This window comes from Fistularia commersonii, chromosome 12 (genome assembly GCF_037954325.1).
Source record: "Fistularia commersonii isolate RoL2024-O1a breed Wild chromosome 12, RoL_Fcom_v1.0, whole genome shotgun sequence".
Classification (NCBI taxonomy): domain Eukaryota; kingdom Metazoa; phylum Chordata; class Actinopteri; order Syngnathiformes; family Fistulariidae; genus Fistularia; species Fistularia commersonii.
In genome coordinates, this window is record NC_141295.1 from 19,806,003 (window position 1) to 19,823,253 (window position 17,251).

Sequence of the window (17,251 nt, forward strand, 5' to 3'; positions counted from 1 at the left end):
TGGAATAATATGCAAAGATTACAAATAATTAATTTTCATAAAATGAACATTGGGTCAGCATTTTACGTTTTAATTCTTCCTAAACTATCAGTGTAATTAATTCCGCACCGAAGTGGGATTTTCCACTCACAGGTAATCCTTAATTAAAATTTATTAAATTCCACATAATATAAATAACCTGTTGAAAAACGTAGTCAAATGTTACTTTGCAGCTTATTTGGACATTAAAAACGTTCCCTTCTAATGTGTTTTGATACTTTATTCGTTAATTTTTCTCAAAATGAATGTTAATCCATTTCCTCAGCCGTGTAAGTAATGTTTAACCGGAATTCAGGTCAGGGAAATGTGCGCGAAATACAAAGTTCACAACACAAAAACTCACCAGCGGTTTACAATGCACACAGGTGGATTCAACGGCATTATTACCCATTGTAGGGAAAATGAAAGGGTTTTAATCACTTTGGTAATCCTGATTTGTTATTCCTGCGCTGAAGTGCTAGCGATTAGCTGCTAGCTAAGCGCACTCGCTGGCATCGAGCGCAGCGGCTAGCATCGGACGAGCTGCTAGCATAGGACGAGCTACGAGCATCGGACGAGCGGCTAGCAAATAGCGCAGCTGCTAGCATCGAGCTCAACTGCTAGTAGCAGGCGAGCTGCTAGCATCGAGCTCAACTGCTACTACCGGGCGAGCTGCTAGCATCGGACGAGCTGCTAGCATCGGGCGCCCGGTGCTCGACTGGTCGAGCCTGCTAGCGGAGTCGCGGGAAATTGAAACTCAGTCGATCCCCGAGTAATCGAGCAGAAAAACACTTCCTCGCCTCGGATCTGCCGGCGGAACCGCGGTTCGGATCCGGATCACGTTCATCGCACGATGTGACAACGGTATCGTGTAACGGGTTGCACTCAAAAGAGTACTTTTATCCGTGAGTCCTCGGGTTGACGCGCTCTGTGCCGAAGGTCCGTCGACCTCCGGCGTGTCCACGGAGCGGAGCCCCGGAGCCCCGGAGCTTCTCCGGTGCTGCTGTGGATGGAGGCCGCTGCGGGCGATCTGCACCGCGTGGAGCTGCTCAAGTCCACGCTGCAGTGCAATGACAAGGACAAGGTGTTTATCACTCCTCGGCGATGCTTCTGTCAGTTCTCCTTCCAGCTGTGACGTTTCCATCTCCCCCTTCAGCTCCGCAGGAAGCTGGAGCAGCTGAAGAGGGAATATCTCAAGACAGCGCAGATACTACAGGTAAGGACCCAGGTCCTTTAACCGCCTTGGCTTCTGCAGAATCAGATAAGGTTTTTCTTGTTGTTTCCACAGAATGACGAAGCGGTGCAGAGGCGCGCAAGGAGCCGGCCCGAGGAGGTGACCTCTGACCTCCGTCCGGCCTCGACCCCGGGCCCCGGCGGTGGGAGATGTGCAGGTTTGGACGGAGTTCTATAATATACATGTGGTTGCACTGCGATGACACGGCGTCTCGCCGCCTCTCTCACACGTTGTGTTCCGTCAGGCCCGGTTGCCGTGGAAACCCGGGGGTGTCCGTCTCACAGAAACAGCCCCGCCCTGCGTCTTCGCTCCCGACGCAGCCTCCTGCGCTGGGAGGAGAGGAGCAACGAGGCCAAGAAGGTCCCGGAGAGAAGGGATGACGGGCCGGTGGACCGGCGGGAGGAGAAGGAGGAGGCGGCGGCCGCGAGGGGAAGCCAGGAGGTGTTCTGTGTGTCCGAATCCGAGTCTCCTTCCCTGCTGCTCCAGCACTCGGGAGCTGGAATGGACGCCACGCGGGAGGAGGAGCTGCAGGACGGGACGCCGCCGCCGCCCTGCAGAGGCCCTGGGCCGCAGAGGGAAAACGGGACAGCAGAGAAGGTGGGCGAGGGGAGGAAGGCCGGCGATGGCGAGATGCTACACGGAGAGGACACCGACAAGGACACCCAGCAGAGGGTTGAGGACCTCCGAGGAGAAAGCTGCAAAGGTGGAGACAGCCGCGGCGGTCTCCTGGACTCCTACACCCTCGTGGATGGACTGCTTTTCCCGGCGGAGTACTACGTCCGCACCACCAGGCGTATGACCCTGTCCCAGAGTCAGCCGGACATGCAGGCCGTCATCCTGAGCCAGCTGAGCGCCGGCCGCCGCCGCCGCCCAAAGCCCAGGAACAGCCTTTTGGAGAAAAGAACCTCCACGGGGCCTCCTGTGGAGCCGCAGGTCGCTGAGGAGACGTCTGAGCTCCGAGGCCAAAGCCAGAGCTCCGCTGACACGCCTGATCAGATCTGCTCGGATCCTTTCCAAACGCTCTGCTCTCCAGGGCCAGGCAGGAGGAGAGGAAGACGGAGGAGCGCGAGATGTTCACTTGGTAAGGACAGATCTCGGCCGGGCCTCGGAGGAACCTCGGAGGAACCCCGGGTCTCCTCTGCCCACGGAGCCGAGGGGCCCTCAGACCCTCTGCTGGCTGAAGACACCCATCCTGAATCCACTGACAGCTCCGACCTCCTGCTCTCCTCTGAGCCCGGACCCGCTCCAGGGAAGGTCTGTCCCGGCTCTGTGAAGAACCACGGCAGGACCTTCGCCGCGTCGCTAGAGAGAGGTGAGACGTGCAGCACAGACATGGTGTTCCTCAGGGTTCTCTGAGAACCTGCTTTGATAACCTCTCTCATCTTATAAGAAAATTCCATTTGCGCTGGACGTCTCAGCAGCTTCCACGCTCTGGTTGCAGACAAGAAGGTCCGCTAACGCTCTCCGTGTCGCCCTTGTTTCCCCTCTAGCTGCGCAGAGCTGGCGTTCTCTCCTCCTGCCTTCCTCTCCTCATGCTGTCCACCTCCCAGCAGACCTCCAGTCCCAGCAGGACTTCCATCTCCCAGACGACCATTTCGCCTCCCTGAAGCTCCAGAAGCTGCGTCTCCACGCCGCAGAAACCTTTTCCGCGCCACCGTCTGGCAACACTCGCAGCGGCGCCACGCGGCGCTGGGACCTCCTCGGGACCCCCGCGGCCAAGGAGGCACCTGATGGAGCAGGAGAAAACCACAAAGCTGCAGAGGAGCCTCCTGCTGAAGAGCCTCAGGACACGTCTGAAAGGCAGCGGACGGCGAAGGCCGATGGAGACGTCACCGAGGCGGCGGAGGAACGTTCACCTTCTGACCGTCCAGGAGAGCGTGAAGAGCCGACGTCCGCCACGTCTCAACCCTCTGCCGATGTCCAGGATCACCAGACAGGCCAGGGCGCCGCCGAGGAACTACAAGAAAGGCCGCCCGCATTGGCAGAGCAGCGCGAGGACAGCAGTCTTCACCGGGAGGGCGAGGCCTTCATCAGGACCTCCTCCTCCTCAGAAGGTCCTGGTGCCTCGCCGGCGACCCTGGCCCCCCCCGCGCCCTCCCCGGCCTTCAGCCCCCCGACCCTCACGGCCCACGGCCAGGAGGCGGGGCCACCGCGCCGCACGCACACGCTGAAGGTGGGCGGACATGATCTCCAGGGGCTTCCTGCTGCGTGTTTACAAGAAATACATATTGTGTCTGTGTCTGTGTGTGTGTGTGTGTGTGTGTGTGTAGGCACCGGCCGGGGGCTGCCTGCTGGACGCCTGCAGCCTGCTTGATGCTGCCGGCGTGCTGTGTGTGGCGGCAGCCGGAAAGTGGGCCGTGTGTTTGTGGAGTCAGACGACGGCATCGGAGTGGAATCAGACACACACATGGACCTTCAGTGAGGTGTGTGTGTGTCTGTGACAATGTGATACGTTCATACTGTCAGCACTGATTCATCCAACGTGTGTGTGTGTGTAGCCGGTGATCAGTCTGCTTCCTGTTCCGGACGCCGCCGGGCTGATCTGTGTGACCCTGGGCCAGCTGGAGATCAGAGAGGCCAGGTAAACACCGTCTCACCTAAACACACATCTCCATCCCTGCAGGTAAGCAACCCGGTGTGTGTGTGTGTGTGTGTCTCTGTGGGTGCAGGGTGCTGTCGTGCTCGGGCCTCCACCGGGTGCTGCTGTGTGACACGGTGGTCCAGGTCATTGTTGGCGCTCCCGGGTCCAGGGTGGTCAGCTCCTCCCTCTCGGCGCTGGGCTCCACCCTGCAGGTGTTCACACTCGCAGATGATGGCAGGTAAATGTGTGTGTGTGTGTGTGTGTGTCACAGGAACTTCTTATGCAGCAGTGCCCTAACATCTCGTCTATGTGTGTGTGTGTCAGCCCAGTCTGCTGTCAGCCCCTGGTGTCTCCTGGTGTGTCTGTCGGGGCGCTGGCACCAGTGGACGGGATCCAGGACGCTCTGATCGGCACCGATGAGGGCGGCCACCTCTTCATCTGGTAAGGGATCATGTCACACACACACACACACACGAGCTATTAAGACACTGCTGCAAAGAAAAGTTTCTGTAACACACACACCTGTGCAACAAGTCGCCTGCTGTTTGCGCCGCAGGAACCTCCGGACCGGGCAGCTTCTGCAGAAGGTGGTCCTCGGGGACGGCTTGTCTCAAATGTCCTGCCTGAGTAGCTTCTCCTCCCGTGTGAGCGTCGCCGCCTCACGTCTCCACCTGCAAACACACATTTCAGCCATTTTTCAGAAACGGTCCCCGTGTTCTACCCGTGATGGCGTCCGCGGTGTTCGGCTCTGTAACCGGAGCGGGTGTTTCCCCGCAGGGGGTCCTGGTGGTCCTGCTGCAGCGTCAGTCCCTCAGCACCCCCGAGGAGGAGGAGGAGGAGAAACGGCGGTCCGGAGAGGAGAGGGCTCAGGCCCCGCTGTTCTCCGCGGTGGCGGTGAACCCGCTGAGCGGAGCGTCCGTCTCCTTCGCCGGCCTCCATCCGCCCGACACCTGGAAGGGGAGGTGAGTGGTTGAAAATGGCTTCCCTTCTCACCCCGGCTCGGGCGGCCTCTGAACGCTTCATCTCCTCCCGACGACGCGTTCATAGATTGTGCGAGGCCGACGTCAGCGGCTCCAGGGTGCTGGGCCTCAGCCAGGCCGGCTGTGCATGCGTGTGGGACCTGGGGCGCCGGGGGCCGCCCACCACGGTGCCGGCCCCCGAGAGCGAAGGCTGGCAGCTGGCTCGCTGGGGGGCCGGGGACACGCTGCTCACGGGACATCCAGGAGGAGACCTCAGCTTACACTTCACCTGGGGTGAACGCCAACACTCAGGAAAAGTTCCACCGTGATGTTTTTACAGAGCTGAGCCGCCACAGTTTTATCATTGCTGCTACTTCACTGTGCCTGTTTGAATTCATGTTAAATTAAAAAAAAAAAAAAAGTTGGCATGGTTTTAGTTCACACGAAACTCGTGATCCTATTAAAAAGTGTTGTCTTTTTACTGCTAAAATTGACAGGTATTTGTAAAAGAAAAAAGGAAGCGACTGTTGGTTGAAAACAAATGTGGACATTGAGTGGTTACTGCAACCATAAGGTGGTTATCCTGAAGTATCCAGCTTTGAGCGCTAGGGGGCGCTACAGGAGAACAACTGGCGTCTCGGCGCGACAACCGCCATTTAACGACTGAATGAAGTTTGCGGAGGAAAGATAAGGCATGGAAATGTGCACTTTGGGAAAACTCAGCGGCAAACACCAGCTCCCCCGCTCACATCCAGTCTGAGTGGCGGTGAGAGAAGAAGCGACAGATGTCCATCTGGTCTGACAAAGTTAGAATCAGCAGAAATCTACCTGGATCAAAGAATCTTTATTTAACCTGTAAAAATTAAATGAATTTTTACAACATGTATAACCAGCAGTATGTACACGTTTGTACATGTTGGGAGGAAAAGGACATCTAAAAACACTCATAAAAGATTTTTTTAAAAGGTTTCCAACAAGACAAATGTACATGATAGAGAATTGATTCCCGTTCAGCGCACGTTTGACCGGAGCAGAGCAGGTGAGGGGGATCTACAAGTGGCTTTAGAAAAGAGGACGTCAGGGTCGACCCCGTGGAGAAAGTTAAGATGTCAAACGCGCGTTTCCATAAGCGCTGTGGACAGGCAGAAAATAATGGCAATAAAAATAGGTGTTCAAAGCCTCAACGCCAACAATCACCCGACCCCTGGGTGACCTTCGGGTGCGACCAGCCCCTAGTGCGCCGCAGAGGAGGGTTTGCTGTCCAGCAGTTTCTCCACCATGAGCTTGGCGTAGCGGATGCGGCCGGCCAGCTCCTTGCTGCAGCCGAATTCCTCCAGCAGGGAAAGCTTGTAGGTGCGGAAATCTCGCTTCTCGTCGATGTAGGTGACCGCCCCCATCAGGGGGCAGAGGATCAGCTTGGTGTGGTCCTGAAGAAGCAGGGTAAGGGTCAGCAACTAATCTCACACCCTCAGGCGTCTTAGAATGTTCAAGCTCCTCTTTAACGTTGGGAAAGAAGCGGGTGTAGGGCCGCCTCACCTGGAAGAAGTTGATCTGTACGGTGCCGTTGGTCAGATGCAGCACGATGGCGCTCTTGGTTCTGAACCACAGCGAGAGGTACGGCAGCCTCGCCAGCTCGTCGCCTTCCCGCCGCGCTATGTTGGCGCCGGCCTTCAGCAGGTGCTCGCTCATGTAGTTGCGGAAATACTTCAGGAGGGTTATCTGCAGGCGGAACACGGCACGGCGGTTAAAGAAAAAAAAAATATATATATATCTTTCTACATCCTCCTCAATGAGACGTTACGGCGCTGACCTTCTTGTTGAGGCCGGAGGGGTACGAGCGCACGCTGAGGTAGGACTCGGCCGCCGTCTTGTCGATGTACTGCAGGCTGTCGCCGTCGGCGTACATGATCAGGCGGGTGTAGTCGTTGAACAGCACGCCCACGCTGTTGTCGCACAGCTGGTAGCCTGGAACCCACCGCCGGACGGACACGGTCAGACGCCGCACGCATTTGAGCTTAAAAAATTAACTCGACGCTGCGGCGCGCTGGTTTAAGGACGTCACATCTACCCGGGCCCTGGAATACCCAGCCGGGCGGTTCGGTCATGCCGAACCTCTCCCCTCCTGCTAGCGGAGGCGCCCGGGCCGGGTGGAGGAACCGTCCCTCCTCGCTGATTTCAGCAAACAACCTGGTTTGGGCTGAAATCAGCGAGGAGGGACGGTTCTTCCACATGTCGTGAACACGGAGGCGGACGGTCGAAGCCTTACCCAGCCCGTATTTGTCGGAATAATCAACCCATTTGCTGATCCAGAAGATGGGGATGCAGGCGGGATCCTCGGCCTCCTCTGGAGAAAACAGAGGTTTGCGTGAGGCGTCGGCAAAGCAAAGGACGGCGGGGGAGGGGGTGGCGGCGTGCTGCGTGCACTCACCCTGGCATATGACGGCTTTGTCCGAGGGCCTGGCTGCGATGATGGAGTTGAGCTGCTGAAGCATATCTCTCAGATGGCAGTCTGATGGCTCAGCCTCTCTACACACACACACACACACAGGAAACAACATTCAGACCTTCTGCACTCGTCATCCATCCACGCAGGCATGGATTTTCATTTTTCCACTAATTTGGAATCGTAAGACAAAGGAAACGGGTCTGCGGGTTTGAGTCCGAGGGGATCGAGACCTCGAGCTGGGGATCTGCAGAGCTCGAGAGCGTTTGGCATCTGGCTCATCTTACCTCGCAGGCTCGTCCTTCATCTCCACCTTCTCTGCTCCTGCTGCACAGAACAAAACCATTAGCGCCCCGGTGCTAGCCGGACGGTCCGACCCCCGACCTCGAGATCCGCCTCTCACCTTTGTTGTTGATGGCGGTCAGCGGGCGCCTCTGGCTGAGCTCCGTGGACGTGGAGGGAGCGATGGAGAAGCGCGGGGGGACGGTGAGGCAGGTGGTGGGCAGCCGCAGGGGGATGTAGCCGCCGGTGAAGAACTCGTCCGCCTGCATCTCGGCCACGCTGGGCCTCTGGGTCGGGTCGGCGTGCAGCATCCGCTTGATGAGGGCGTTGGCGGCGGGGTTGATGTGCTGCGGGAGGAGAGGGTTTAGAAGCGAGCTCGGTCTGAGGAACGCCTACAGGAGACAGCAGGTGAACTTTGCTCCCGCCTCACCCAGGGGATGGTGTAGTTGTTCTTCTTGATGCGAGTGTAGGTCTCCTTCAGGCAGGAGGTTTCGAAGGGAGGCTTTCCCACCAGCAGAGTGTACCTGAGAGGGCAGAGCCGAACATTTACCCCGGCGCTCGGACTCGTACCGGCTGCGCTCGCATGCGGGCGGCGATCTCCCGACTTACAAAATACAGCCGAGCGACCAGACGTCCACCTCGTAGCTGTGGCCTTTTTTGCAGAGGACCTCGGGCGCGATGTAGTTGGGCGTTCCGCACAAGGTCTTCTTCCTCTCGCCGTCAAACTCAATTTTGGTGGCCAGGCCGAAGTCACCTGTGGGGAAAACCATAGGTTGCAGAGAGCAGAAGAAAACACGGGGCGCTGCAGTCTCCTGACATGAATCCCGCGCCCTGAGGGTGCGGCTTCAGGGTCCGGAGGTGGCCCAGATCTCCAACGGGAAGCCGTCTGAGGCGGATGTGACACGATGAGCACATTACTGGCGGAAGACCACTCTCCGGGCAAGGGCAATTTTGATGCCGGTGCGCCCGGCCCGAGTGTCGAAAAGGAGTCAAATGCCAACTGCACTACTTGCCTATCTTGACGTCCATGTCGTCGTTGAGGAAGATGTTCCCCAGCTTCAGGTCCCTGTGGATCACTTTGTTGTTGTGCAGGTACTGCACACCCTTCAGCAGCTGCATCATATAATACCGGGCCTCAGGCTCGGTCACGGCCTTGCGGCGCTTGTGCAGCTCCAGCAAGGACTGGAAGAAGAAAACATCAGATCCGTGAAGATGAGGGAAACCCAAACACACTTAAGATCCCTGCAACGCGTCTGAAACCACTCGATTCATTCCAGCTCGATTCGACGCTTCCCCCCTTCCTCACATTTCAAACCGACATCGACGGAAAACGCGTCCACCTCTGCTCCCCGCACCAACTCACCCTTCTCCTGCAGATCTCCAGGACGACAAACACGAAGTCGTCGTCCTCGAAGAACCCGTGGAAGCCCACGACGTTCGGGTGGTTGAGGCTCTTGTGGATGGCGATCTCCGAGGTCATCTTCTCCCGCTGGTGCTGCTTCAAAATCAGTGACTTGGGGACGATTTTCCCGGCGAAGACCTGCTTGGTCTCCATGTCGGTGATCTCGTAGCACTTGGCGAAGCCGCCCTTCCCCAGGAAGCGGCCCCGCGTGTAGCGTCTCAGGGTCCGCGGGTCCACCAGGATGTCCGGAACCTCTTTGAGAGGAGCCGATTTGGGGTCGACGTGTGCCGCCGGGTTCGCCGGCTTGGCAATACCCGCACTCATTTCGCCGTTAAGTTCTTGTAGTCGTATTTAAAAGAATATATCTTTCTTCAAATCGTTTTGGCAGTCGACGGTCACTTCGAACGATCGCTAACCGCTGCTAGTCGTCTCGCAAGCTAGGTCGCCGAAAAGTCGCGACCAAAAGTAAGCGAAAGTCCACTGAAACGCCTTTAACGCGATTGTTATTTAAACATCGGAGTACACGGTTAAGAAGAAAATCCCGCGGGCTTTTCGTATTTCGGAATAACAACCTCCTGTTTCGGTGAGACAGCCCGGCGGAGTGTTCCTGAGCGGCCGCTGCCGTGTCCCTTTGACAACAGTCTCCGCCACAAGTTTAAAATGCTGCGTCCGACGCGGCGGCGCTCTCTGATTGGTCCGCTCGATTTGAATTCCGCAGCGCCGCCGCGCGGCATCATGGGACAGGGAGCGACGCGCTGGCCAATCAACGCACGGCAAAGTCGCCTCGGCGGCCGCGCGGCAGGGCCGATGGGAAATGTAGTCTCTCGGGGATTTAACCGCGGCGGCCCAACAGTGAAAGGGGTTTGCCTTTCTCTTGAAGCTCCGGTCTTCGGACAATTACTCACTCCTTCTTTCGGCATTTCCCTTCAGGTGTCGCCACAGTGAGTCAACTTTCTCCATCTAACCCTATCCTCTGGATCCTCCTGTCTCACACCAACTATCTTCATATCTTCTCTCACGACGTCCATAAATCTTCTCTTTGGTCTTCCTCCAGACCTCCTGCCTGGCAGCTCCAAGTCCAGCATCCGTCCACCAATATATTCTCTATCCCTCCTCTGTCCATGACCCAACCATCTCAGTCTGGCTTCTCTGACGTTCTCTCCCAAACATCTAACATGTGCTGTTCCTCTGATAGAGTCATTCCTGATCCTCTCCATCCTGGTCACTCCCAAAGAGAACCTCAACATCTTCATCTCTGCAACCTCTAGTTCTGCCTGCTGTCTTTTGGTCATTGTGATAGTTTCTAGTCCATATATCATCGCTGGTCTCACCACTGCCTCCTCCACCTTTCCGTTCCTTCTGTCTGATAGTCTTCTAATGCATTGAACCCCTGACACTTTTCTCCACCCCCCCATTCCAACCTGCTTGAACCCGTCTCTCCACTTCTTCTCCACCCTCTCCACACCTCCAGACTGTTGACCCCCGGCACTGAACATCCTCCACCTTCTCCATCCCCACTCTGCAGCTTCACTCTATATTTACTCTTTGCATGACTTTAACTCTCACTTATATCCAGCAGATTTATTTTATTTAATACTTCTTTATTTGAACCTCTCAGGACCTTCTGCAGGTCTTCTTCTGCCTGAGCATCTTCTCTTGTTTGGCAGGTCACAGAAGACGATGACGCAAACAAAGGAACAAATGGATGCAGAGCAGACGGACGGATGAATGACAAGATCCAGAGGCTTTTTTATCCTGTTTGTTCCACTCCACAGCGTGTGTGTGTGTGTGTGTGTGTGTGTGTGTGTGTGTGTGTGTGTGTGTGTGTGTGTGTGTGTGTGTGTGTGTGTGTGTGGGTTTGTGCGTCCTCGTGCTCGGAGAGGAGCTATATTTATGAAGGACTTTTATAGATCTTCTCCTGGCGCTGTGATGATCAATGCTAATGTGAAGGAGCTCCTGGGTCAGTGACTCACAAAGAGCTGCTGGAAGTGTGCGTGGTCTCCAGAGGGTATCCTGGAGACAAACGCCGCCTCTCTGATACCATCACGGCCACCACAATCACCCCGGAGAAGTCCAGCTGTGAATTTTTTACTGATTCAAACACACCTACCCCCCTTTGAAGGCCATAAACCTGCATCTGCTGGGGAGATCCTGAGAGGTTATCTGCACCCGCTGTCCGTCATAAAACCAGGAGGAAGGTCCCGACCAATTGTTGCCGTCTTCATCTGCCTGTCGAGGTGAAGCTCATTTCTCCCTGAAGGAGCTCCTTGGTGTGATGGGTTGTTACTGTGATCACATGACATGCGTCCATGAACCTCCTGCCTGGCAGCTCCAACCTCAGCAAGCTTCACCCAGATCTTCTCCGTCCCCCCTCGGCCCTTGTCCTAACCATCTCAGCGACCCTTATCTCCAGAACATCGACCATGTGCCGTCCCTCTGATGGACTCCTTCCTGATCCTCCTCACCCCCACAGAAGAACCTCCACATATCTGCTGCCTCCAGTCTCCTGAGGAGACAACAAGGCTGCTCTGATCACCATCTTCTCCTCTCCCACTCACACGTTTCTCCTGCAGCTCCGCCCCAAAAACCCGAGCTGCAGACCATCTTTAGAAAAAACACATTTTATTGACAAATAACATTCGAGGGTCTCGACACAAACACCCTGAGTCACACCTGCGGCGCTGACTCGCCGTGGGCTCGGGGAGCGCAGGCCGGCTGCAGCCCCTTCACGACCTTCACGACTTCCAGGAGCTTCGGTAGCTTCGGGAGCTTCGTGACTACCAGGAGCTTCGGGAGCTTCACGACTTCCAGTTCCTTCTGGAGCTTCAGGACAGGACGCAGCTGTTGTTCTTGATGAGCCTCCTCTTGCGGGGCGCCGGCCGGGGCTCAGTGTCCCTGCGGCGCCGCAGTGCGGGGCTGAGGCGGTGCGGGAGGCGTGCGTGCTGCAGCATGGCGTGGAACACACCCGTCGTGTTGCGCCCGGTGAGCGCGGACGCTTCCACGAAGTTGGCGCCCCACTCCCCCTCCGCCACGGCCATGACGTCCGCCGCCCGCAGCCGGCGGCCGTCGGCCTCGTCCAGGTCCGCCTTGCAGCCCACCACGGTGATGGGCGCGTCCCTGTCGCCGCGCTGCTCCAGGATCTCGTCGCGGAGCCGCCGGACCTCCTCCAGGGTCTCGGGCCGGTCCACGGCGTACACCAGCGCGAAGGCGTCTCCGTGGCGGATGCGCAGGCGCCGCATGGCCGGGAAGGGGTAACTCCCGCTGGTGTCCAGCACCTCCAGGCGCGTCCGCGCGGACCCGGCGCTCGTGTACTCCAGCACGTGCAGCTCCTCCACCGTGCGCGTGTACGCGTGCTCGTAGCGGTCGTGCAGGAAGCGGCGGACGAGCGCGCTCTTGCCGACGCCCGCGGCCCCGAGGAGCACCAGGCGGACCGTGTGCGGGCTCCCTGCCTCGGGCATGCTGACCCGGGGGACGTGCGCGTCGGGGCGGCCTCGATGCGCGGAGCTGCCGCCGGTTCTGGCTCCCTCCCCGCGGTGGAGCTGCGCTTTATCTGCGGCCCGGCCAGGCTCCGCCCGCGGCTCCGCCCGCGGCTCCACCCGCGGCACGACGGGCGCACCTGCGGGGAGGTCATCCATCTCCCCCTGCTCGGAGCCCCTGCATGGTCCTCTGCAGGTTCACAGCTCAGGAGCTCCATTGGCAGTGTCATCACATTCATAAAGATACTCTATCTTCATTAATCCCCGCGGGCAACTTCCCTCTCTGCAAGGAAGCCATGATGGATGAACAGGAGCAGGAGGCTGCAGGGCAGCAGAAGGGCTTCCATGTCGCTCAGCAACACCTGGACACACCAGGAGGAGCCGGGAATCCAACCAGAGATGTTCCTTCTAAAGACGCCCGCTCGACCTCCTGCGCCACGCCGCCCCTTGACAGGAACCTCCTTGCAGCTCCTCGAACCTTCTCAGGAACCAGGCATTTGGTGGTGCCTTCATTACATTGCATGACATTCCAGTCCTTTGCAGACGCTTTTATCCAGAGCCACTTACAAGAAGAGCAATTCAGTCCCCGAAGATCCAAAGTACCAGTAGTCAGAAGTTAGTAGTGACCAGTCAACCAAGTAGCCATCTCAGAACCATACACTGGTACATACATACAGTCATTTCATCCTTTTTTTTGGGGGGGGGTTGGGCGCTAAGTGCGATTAGTGTGGTAGTGCTTGGTGAAGAGGTATGTTCTCAGCTCACGGCGGAAGATGGGCAGCAACCCCGCTGTTCTGAGCTTTTTCAAGAGTTCGTTCCACCGCCGAGGAGCTGAGAAGGAGAAGAGCCGAGACCGGTTGGATCATCAGCTGGGGTCTCGGAGTGACGGGGTGGACGGTCGCCCAGAGGTGGTGGATCGGAGGGGACGGGTAGGGACGTGGGGCTGGACCACATCCTGGAGATAAGACGGGCCGTCCCATTCACCGGCCGGTAGACGAGCACCAGGGTCTTGGACTCGATGCTGGCGGCTACCGGGAGCCGGTGAAGGGACATAAGAAGGGGAGTGTGTGGGAGAATCTGGGACGGTTGAACACCAGGTGGGCTGCTGCTTTCTGAAGAAGCTCCAGAGGCCTGATGGTCACTGCTGGGGCACCGGCAAGGAGGGAGTTGCAGCCGTCCAGACCAGAGACGACTAGAGCCTGAATGAGTTCAGACAGCAGCGGAACCTCAGCTCCTTGAACCCTTGAAGCTCCTACACCCTCTTATGGTTCCATATGATGGTGGTCCGTGATGGTTGATGGAGCTCAGAGGCCACGGACATCACCAGATACTTGAGGTGGAGTGCAGAAGCCATCTTTAAAACCCGTGGCGGTCACTGACCAGATGTTTTCTTGGGATAAAACGAAAAGAAGCACTGAGAAATGTAGCAACGAAGAGGTCCAAGCTCTTCTGGCCCGCTCTGCTTAGAGGGGTTTCAAGGCTCACAGAGGAACATCTACATTTGGCCAGAAGAACACAAAAAACATGCAGAACATGAGCACTGCGGCAGTGTCGTCATCTTCCTCTCGTCCTTCTTCCTCTTTGGTAGTTTGTTTTCATGCGAGGAGCTGAGGTCGTGTCACCCCGGACCCTACAACGGTCCCTCAGCGCCCGTGGAGAAGCTAACCTAAAAGCATCTCTCCGGAGGAGTCGGACAGCTCTTCTAACTCTTCCATCCAAAAGCAGCGATGCAAGCACAGGGACAGGAGGAGAACGTTTGGATCTCCACTCAAAGCAACGCATTCCAGCCTCGTGGAGCTGAAAGAACCCAGTCTCTGCAGCCCACGCCTCTCTCTGAGCCAGCGTTTGGGCACAAGACCAAAGCTCTGACACCTTATCAACGTGTCCCATTTTTATATCAAATCCATGTTTATCTGGCAAATGCACCAGTGTGCGCGCACACCCACACACACACACACACACACACACACACACACACACACACACACACACTAATGTTTGCACAGCTTTTCTCATTCGGCCACAGGTGTGATTGTGCACCATAATGCTAAGTGACACCTAAAACACCGGTTCTTGCTGCATTGAGACTAGAAAGAGCAGGAGCACCTCTCCATCGCTTCCTTCCTGCAAAGAAGCCCCGAGAAAACATCCGAGCACGTCGGGCTCAGCGGACAACGGAGGTGCATCCTCTGCCGCCAAAGCGACCCACGCTCAGGCGTGGACGCCACTGGCCTCCTGAAGGCGTCGTGCGGCGCCGGCACCGAGAGGTTTGCAGCGGACCCTTTCGGTCCATCGGACTCCTCATCCTTCCCATCCCACGGGCTCCGGTCCGACCCGGTTGCCAGAGACGTAGCTGTGCTTCTCACATGTCGGCGGAGGTTCTTAGTCATCCAGGTCGTGGTGAATTCGAGTTGTGGAAACCGGACTTGAATTTCTTAACTTGTGCTGCCGACACCCTCGCCAAGCCTCAGAGCTTCATCCTGCTGAAAGAGGTGCCAGCATGGTGGGATACCGTTCCAACCAAAGAGTGTACACGGTCTGCAGCCGGGTTCGCCTAGAGGTCCATGTCAAAGTAACATCACCTCCAGGCCTGGGTGCAGCAGAACATTGCCCAAATCCTCCAACTGCCCCCACCGACTAGCCTCCTTCCCATCGTGCTTCTCGGTAACATGTGATCCTGGGTTGACAACCCACATGCACCCTGGTTTCCACGTGATGTAGAAGAACACGTGATCCCTCAGACCGGGCTGCCTCCTTCCACCGCTCCCTGGTAGGGTTCTGATGCTCACCTGCCCCTCTGGTGCTTTCATCAGAGTGGAGACCTTGTGGACCGTATGGACTCCCGAGCTGGTCTGCAGTCATGCAGCCCCACTAGATACAAGATGTGATGCACCGTGCCGGCCTTGGTTGTCCAAGGAGACGACAGTCTGGAGGAGGAAGCGGCTGCGGTTTCACCATCACCAGAATGAAAGCTCCGGGTTCTAAGTTTTCATTGTTTAATGGTTGGCACGAAAGCTGGGAAACAGTTGCGTGTCGAGAAGTTGCATTGCAACGACAACAGTAGCCAGCTTTGCCAAGTCATGTCATTTACCGAACAAAAAGTCCATAAACGCTATCCTTATCATTTGTGGCGTTGCCTCGTCGGCAGGTTTTTATTTGATTTGTTCTCGTCTTCTTTGTTTCCTGTTATTAAACGGCCGGGGGGGGGTGACCTTCCTCAAGGGCACCGATACGAGGCCGAACAAACGGCCGCACGAGGCCAAACGCATGCACACACTCACCAATTATCAAAGTATCTGTTTGCCCGACGCAAGCAACGTCCGCCAGACACCGACTCAGCAGAGGACGAGGACCTGATCAATATCTGCCGCCGAGAACGACGGGGGCGACTCTTCCGGGGAAACGTGAGGAGCTTCCCCGCGACCCCGTCTGATCACGCCGCCGTCGCTTCCCAGCCACGGATTGTCCGCTCGCCTGCACGCCACAAACCGCTTCTGGAAGCCCACTGAGGTTCACGGCTGCAGCGAAGGCCAGGAGGAAACCCTCCATCAGCCGGCGAAGGATCGGACGGACGGACGAAGCGAAGCTCTTCGCCATCGCGGACGGGTGAGAGGGTGAATGTAACCCGGTGTGAAACCACAAGGTGATGGAGGGGCTCAACAAACCCACAGCTACTCAAAGGGGTGAAATACCTTTAGCTGCATTTTGAATGGACGTTTTATGCACGAATGCCATGATTAATCATAAACTCACCTGGACAAAAAGATGCCATAAATGCACGAAAGTATCTTTCCCAGATTGTTGCCGCCAGATCCCTTTTTTTTTCCCCCTAATCTTTATTTAAGCAGGTCGTTGCCATTTAGATTAGACGAGCTCGTGCATGAAAGCCTCGGGCCAACATGGCGGCCGATCTGTGTGTCGAGCAAACAATTAACTCACATTAAAAGCACATAAAACCCGAGCGCGCATTTGCAATCAGGCTATTATTGAGAAACTTCTATTTAATCATGCACGAGTGCGCACACATGCACACACACAAAGCCATGACCCCAAGTGGAATGAGGTCGCCGACTCACACGGTAACTGAGCTTTTGACTGAAAATGATTTATGATAGAAATAAAAGGATAAAAGAGCGAGGTTTGCAAAGATTCTGCTCTATTTCCAGGAAAGGGGGAAGCGGCGGGTTCCCGGCCGCTGCCGGCAGAGGGCGGCGCCACAAAGAAGCTGCATGACAACAGGATCCAGCTGGAGCGCCGGACGGAAATGGCGGATGGAGCTGCAGCTCTGACAGGACGAGGCTCTGACACTGAGATTCATGCGCTCACCGTGAACCTCTGAGATGATCGCTGGATCCTACATTTACGTTTGGTTCCGGGGCTTCACCAGTACATTTTTTTAGGAGAACCGGATGAAAAACAAAAGTGTCGAAGATTTTCATTTACCAGAAGCCCTGACCCGGGATGAAGATCGGGAGAAACTTCATCACATTTGGAAGAACGTCACCGTCACGTCACCCGGCCAGGATTCCTCTTTGATTCTTCTTTTCTCCATTTACCACAGCCAATCAACTGCCTCCGTTGAACTCACGGCCAATCGCCTGCCTCCATCCAACTCTCAGCCAATCGCCTGCCTCCATCCAACTCTCAGCCAATCGCCTGCCTCCATCCAACCCTCTCCTCTCGCTCCAACTATCTTTCTGTCGTGTTGCAACTATCTGTCGTCCATAAACCTCCTCCCAGGTCTTCCCCCAGACCTCCTCCACCCTCAGCATCTTCTCCCAGATCTTCTCCACCCCTCCTCTGTCCAGGTCCAAACCATCTCCGTGTGACTCCATCTCCAGAACATCTACCATGTG

General features: G+C 56.6%; 3 protein-coding genes across 4 annotated transcripts; 1 reads left to right on the forward strand and 2 right to left on the reverse strand.

Annotated features, from left to right (window-relative positions):
• The first annotated feature begins 886 nt into the window (after window positions 1-886).
• On the forward strand, window positions 887-5,361 carry palb2 (partner and localizer of BRCA2). Its single transcript, XM_086156349.1, has 12 exons — window positions 887-1,102; window positions 1,175-1,234; window positions 1,307-1,409; window positions 1,497-2,564; window positions 2,743-3,425; window positions 3,523-3,675; window positions 3,751-3,833; window positions 3,922-4,071; window positions 4,158-4,274; window positions 4,390-4,477; window positions 4,611-4,795; window positions 4,881-5,361. Exons 1-12 carry the CDS (start codon window positions 1,028-1,030, stop codon window positions 5,119-5,121), a joined length of 3,006 nt encoding a protein of 1,001 aa, XP_086012475.1. The 5' UTR covers window positions 887-1,027; the 3' UTR covers window positions 5,122-5,361.
• Window positions 5,362-5,633: 272 nt separating this feature from the next.
• Window positions 5,634-9,580, reverse strand: plk1 (polo-like kinase 1 (Drosophila)). 2 transcript variants are annotated; one of them, XM_086156236.1, is made up of 11 exons: window positions 8,881-9,580; window positions 8,531-8,699; window positions 8,127-8,271; window positions 7,948-8,041; window positions 7,639-7,864; window positions 7,523-7,559; window positions 7,221-7,318; window positions 7,059-7,136; window positions 6,603-6,757; window positions 6,329-6,511; window positions 5,634-6,219 (listed from the first exon to the last, which is right to left on the reverse strand). In XM_086156236.1, the coding sequence occupies exons 1-11, from the start codon at window positions 9,241-9,243 to the stop codon at window positions 6,025-6,027; spliced, it is 1,743 nt and encodes a 580-aa protein (XP_086012362.1). In that variant the 5' UTR covers window positions 9,244-9,580; the 3' UTR covers window positions 5,634-6,024. The 2 variants fall into 2 exon arrangements, with proteins under 2 accessions (XP_086012362.1, XP_086012361.1); XM_086156235.1 differs by having other exon boundaries at window positions 7,523-7,562.
• Window positions 9,581-11,529: 1,949 nt separating this feature from the next.
• Window positions 11,530-14,956, reverse strand: rasd3 (RASD family member 3). Its single transcript, XM_086156237.1, has one exon. It carries the CDS (start codon window positions 12,552-12,554, stop codon window positions 11,745-11,747), a length of 810 nt encoding a protein of 269 aa, XP_086012363.1. The 5' UTR covers window positions 12,555-14,956; the 3' UTR covers window positions 11,530-11,744.
• Window positions 14,957-17,251: the final 2,295 nt, after the last annotated feature.

Excerpts from the sequence above, each read along its gene's own strand:
- palb2 (XM_086156349.1), top strand. The coding sequence starts at position 1,028 with ATGGAGGCCGCTGCGGGCGATCTGCACCGCGTGGAGCTGCTCAAGTCC. Across the intron at positions 1,410-1,496 it reads CGGCGGTGGGAGATGTGCAG|GCCCGGTTGCCGTGGAAACC; the intron begins GTTTGGACGGAG and ends GTGTTCCGTCAG. Across the intron at positions 3,426-3,522 it reads GCCGCACGCACACGCTGAAG|GCACCGGCCGGGGGCTGCCT; the intron begins GTGGGCGGACAT and ends GTGTGTGTGTAG.
- plk1 (XM_086156235.1), bottom strand. The coding sequence starts at position 9,243 with ATGAGTGCGGGTATTGCCAAGCCGGCGAACCCGGCGGCACACGTCGAC. Across the intron at positions 7,865-7,947 it reads ACAACTACACCATCCCCTGG|CACATCAACCCCGCCGCCAA; the intron begins GTGAGGCGGGAG and ends CTCCTCCCGCAG. Across the intron at positions 7,137-7,220 it reads CAAAGCCGTCATATGCCAGG|AGGAGGCCGAGGATCCCGCC; the intron begins GTGAGTGCACGC and ends TGTTTTCTCCAG.
- rasd3 (XM_086156237.1), bottom strand. The coding sequence starts at position 12,554 with ATGGATGACCTCCCCGCAGGTGCGCCCGTCGTGCCGCGGGTGGAGCCG.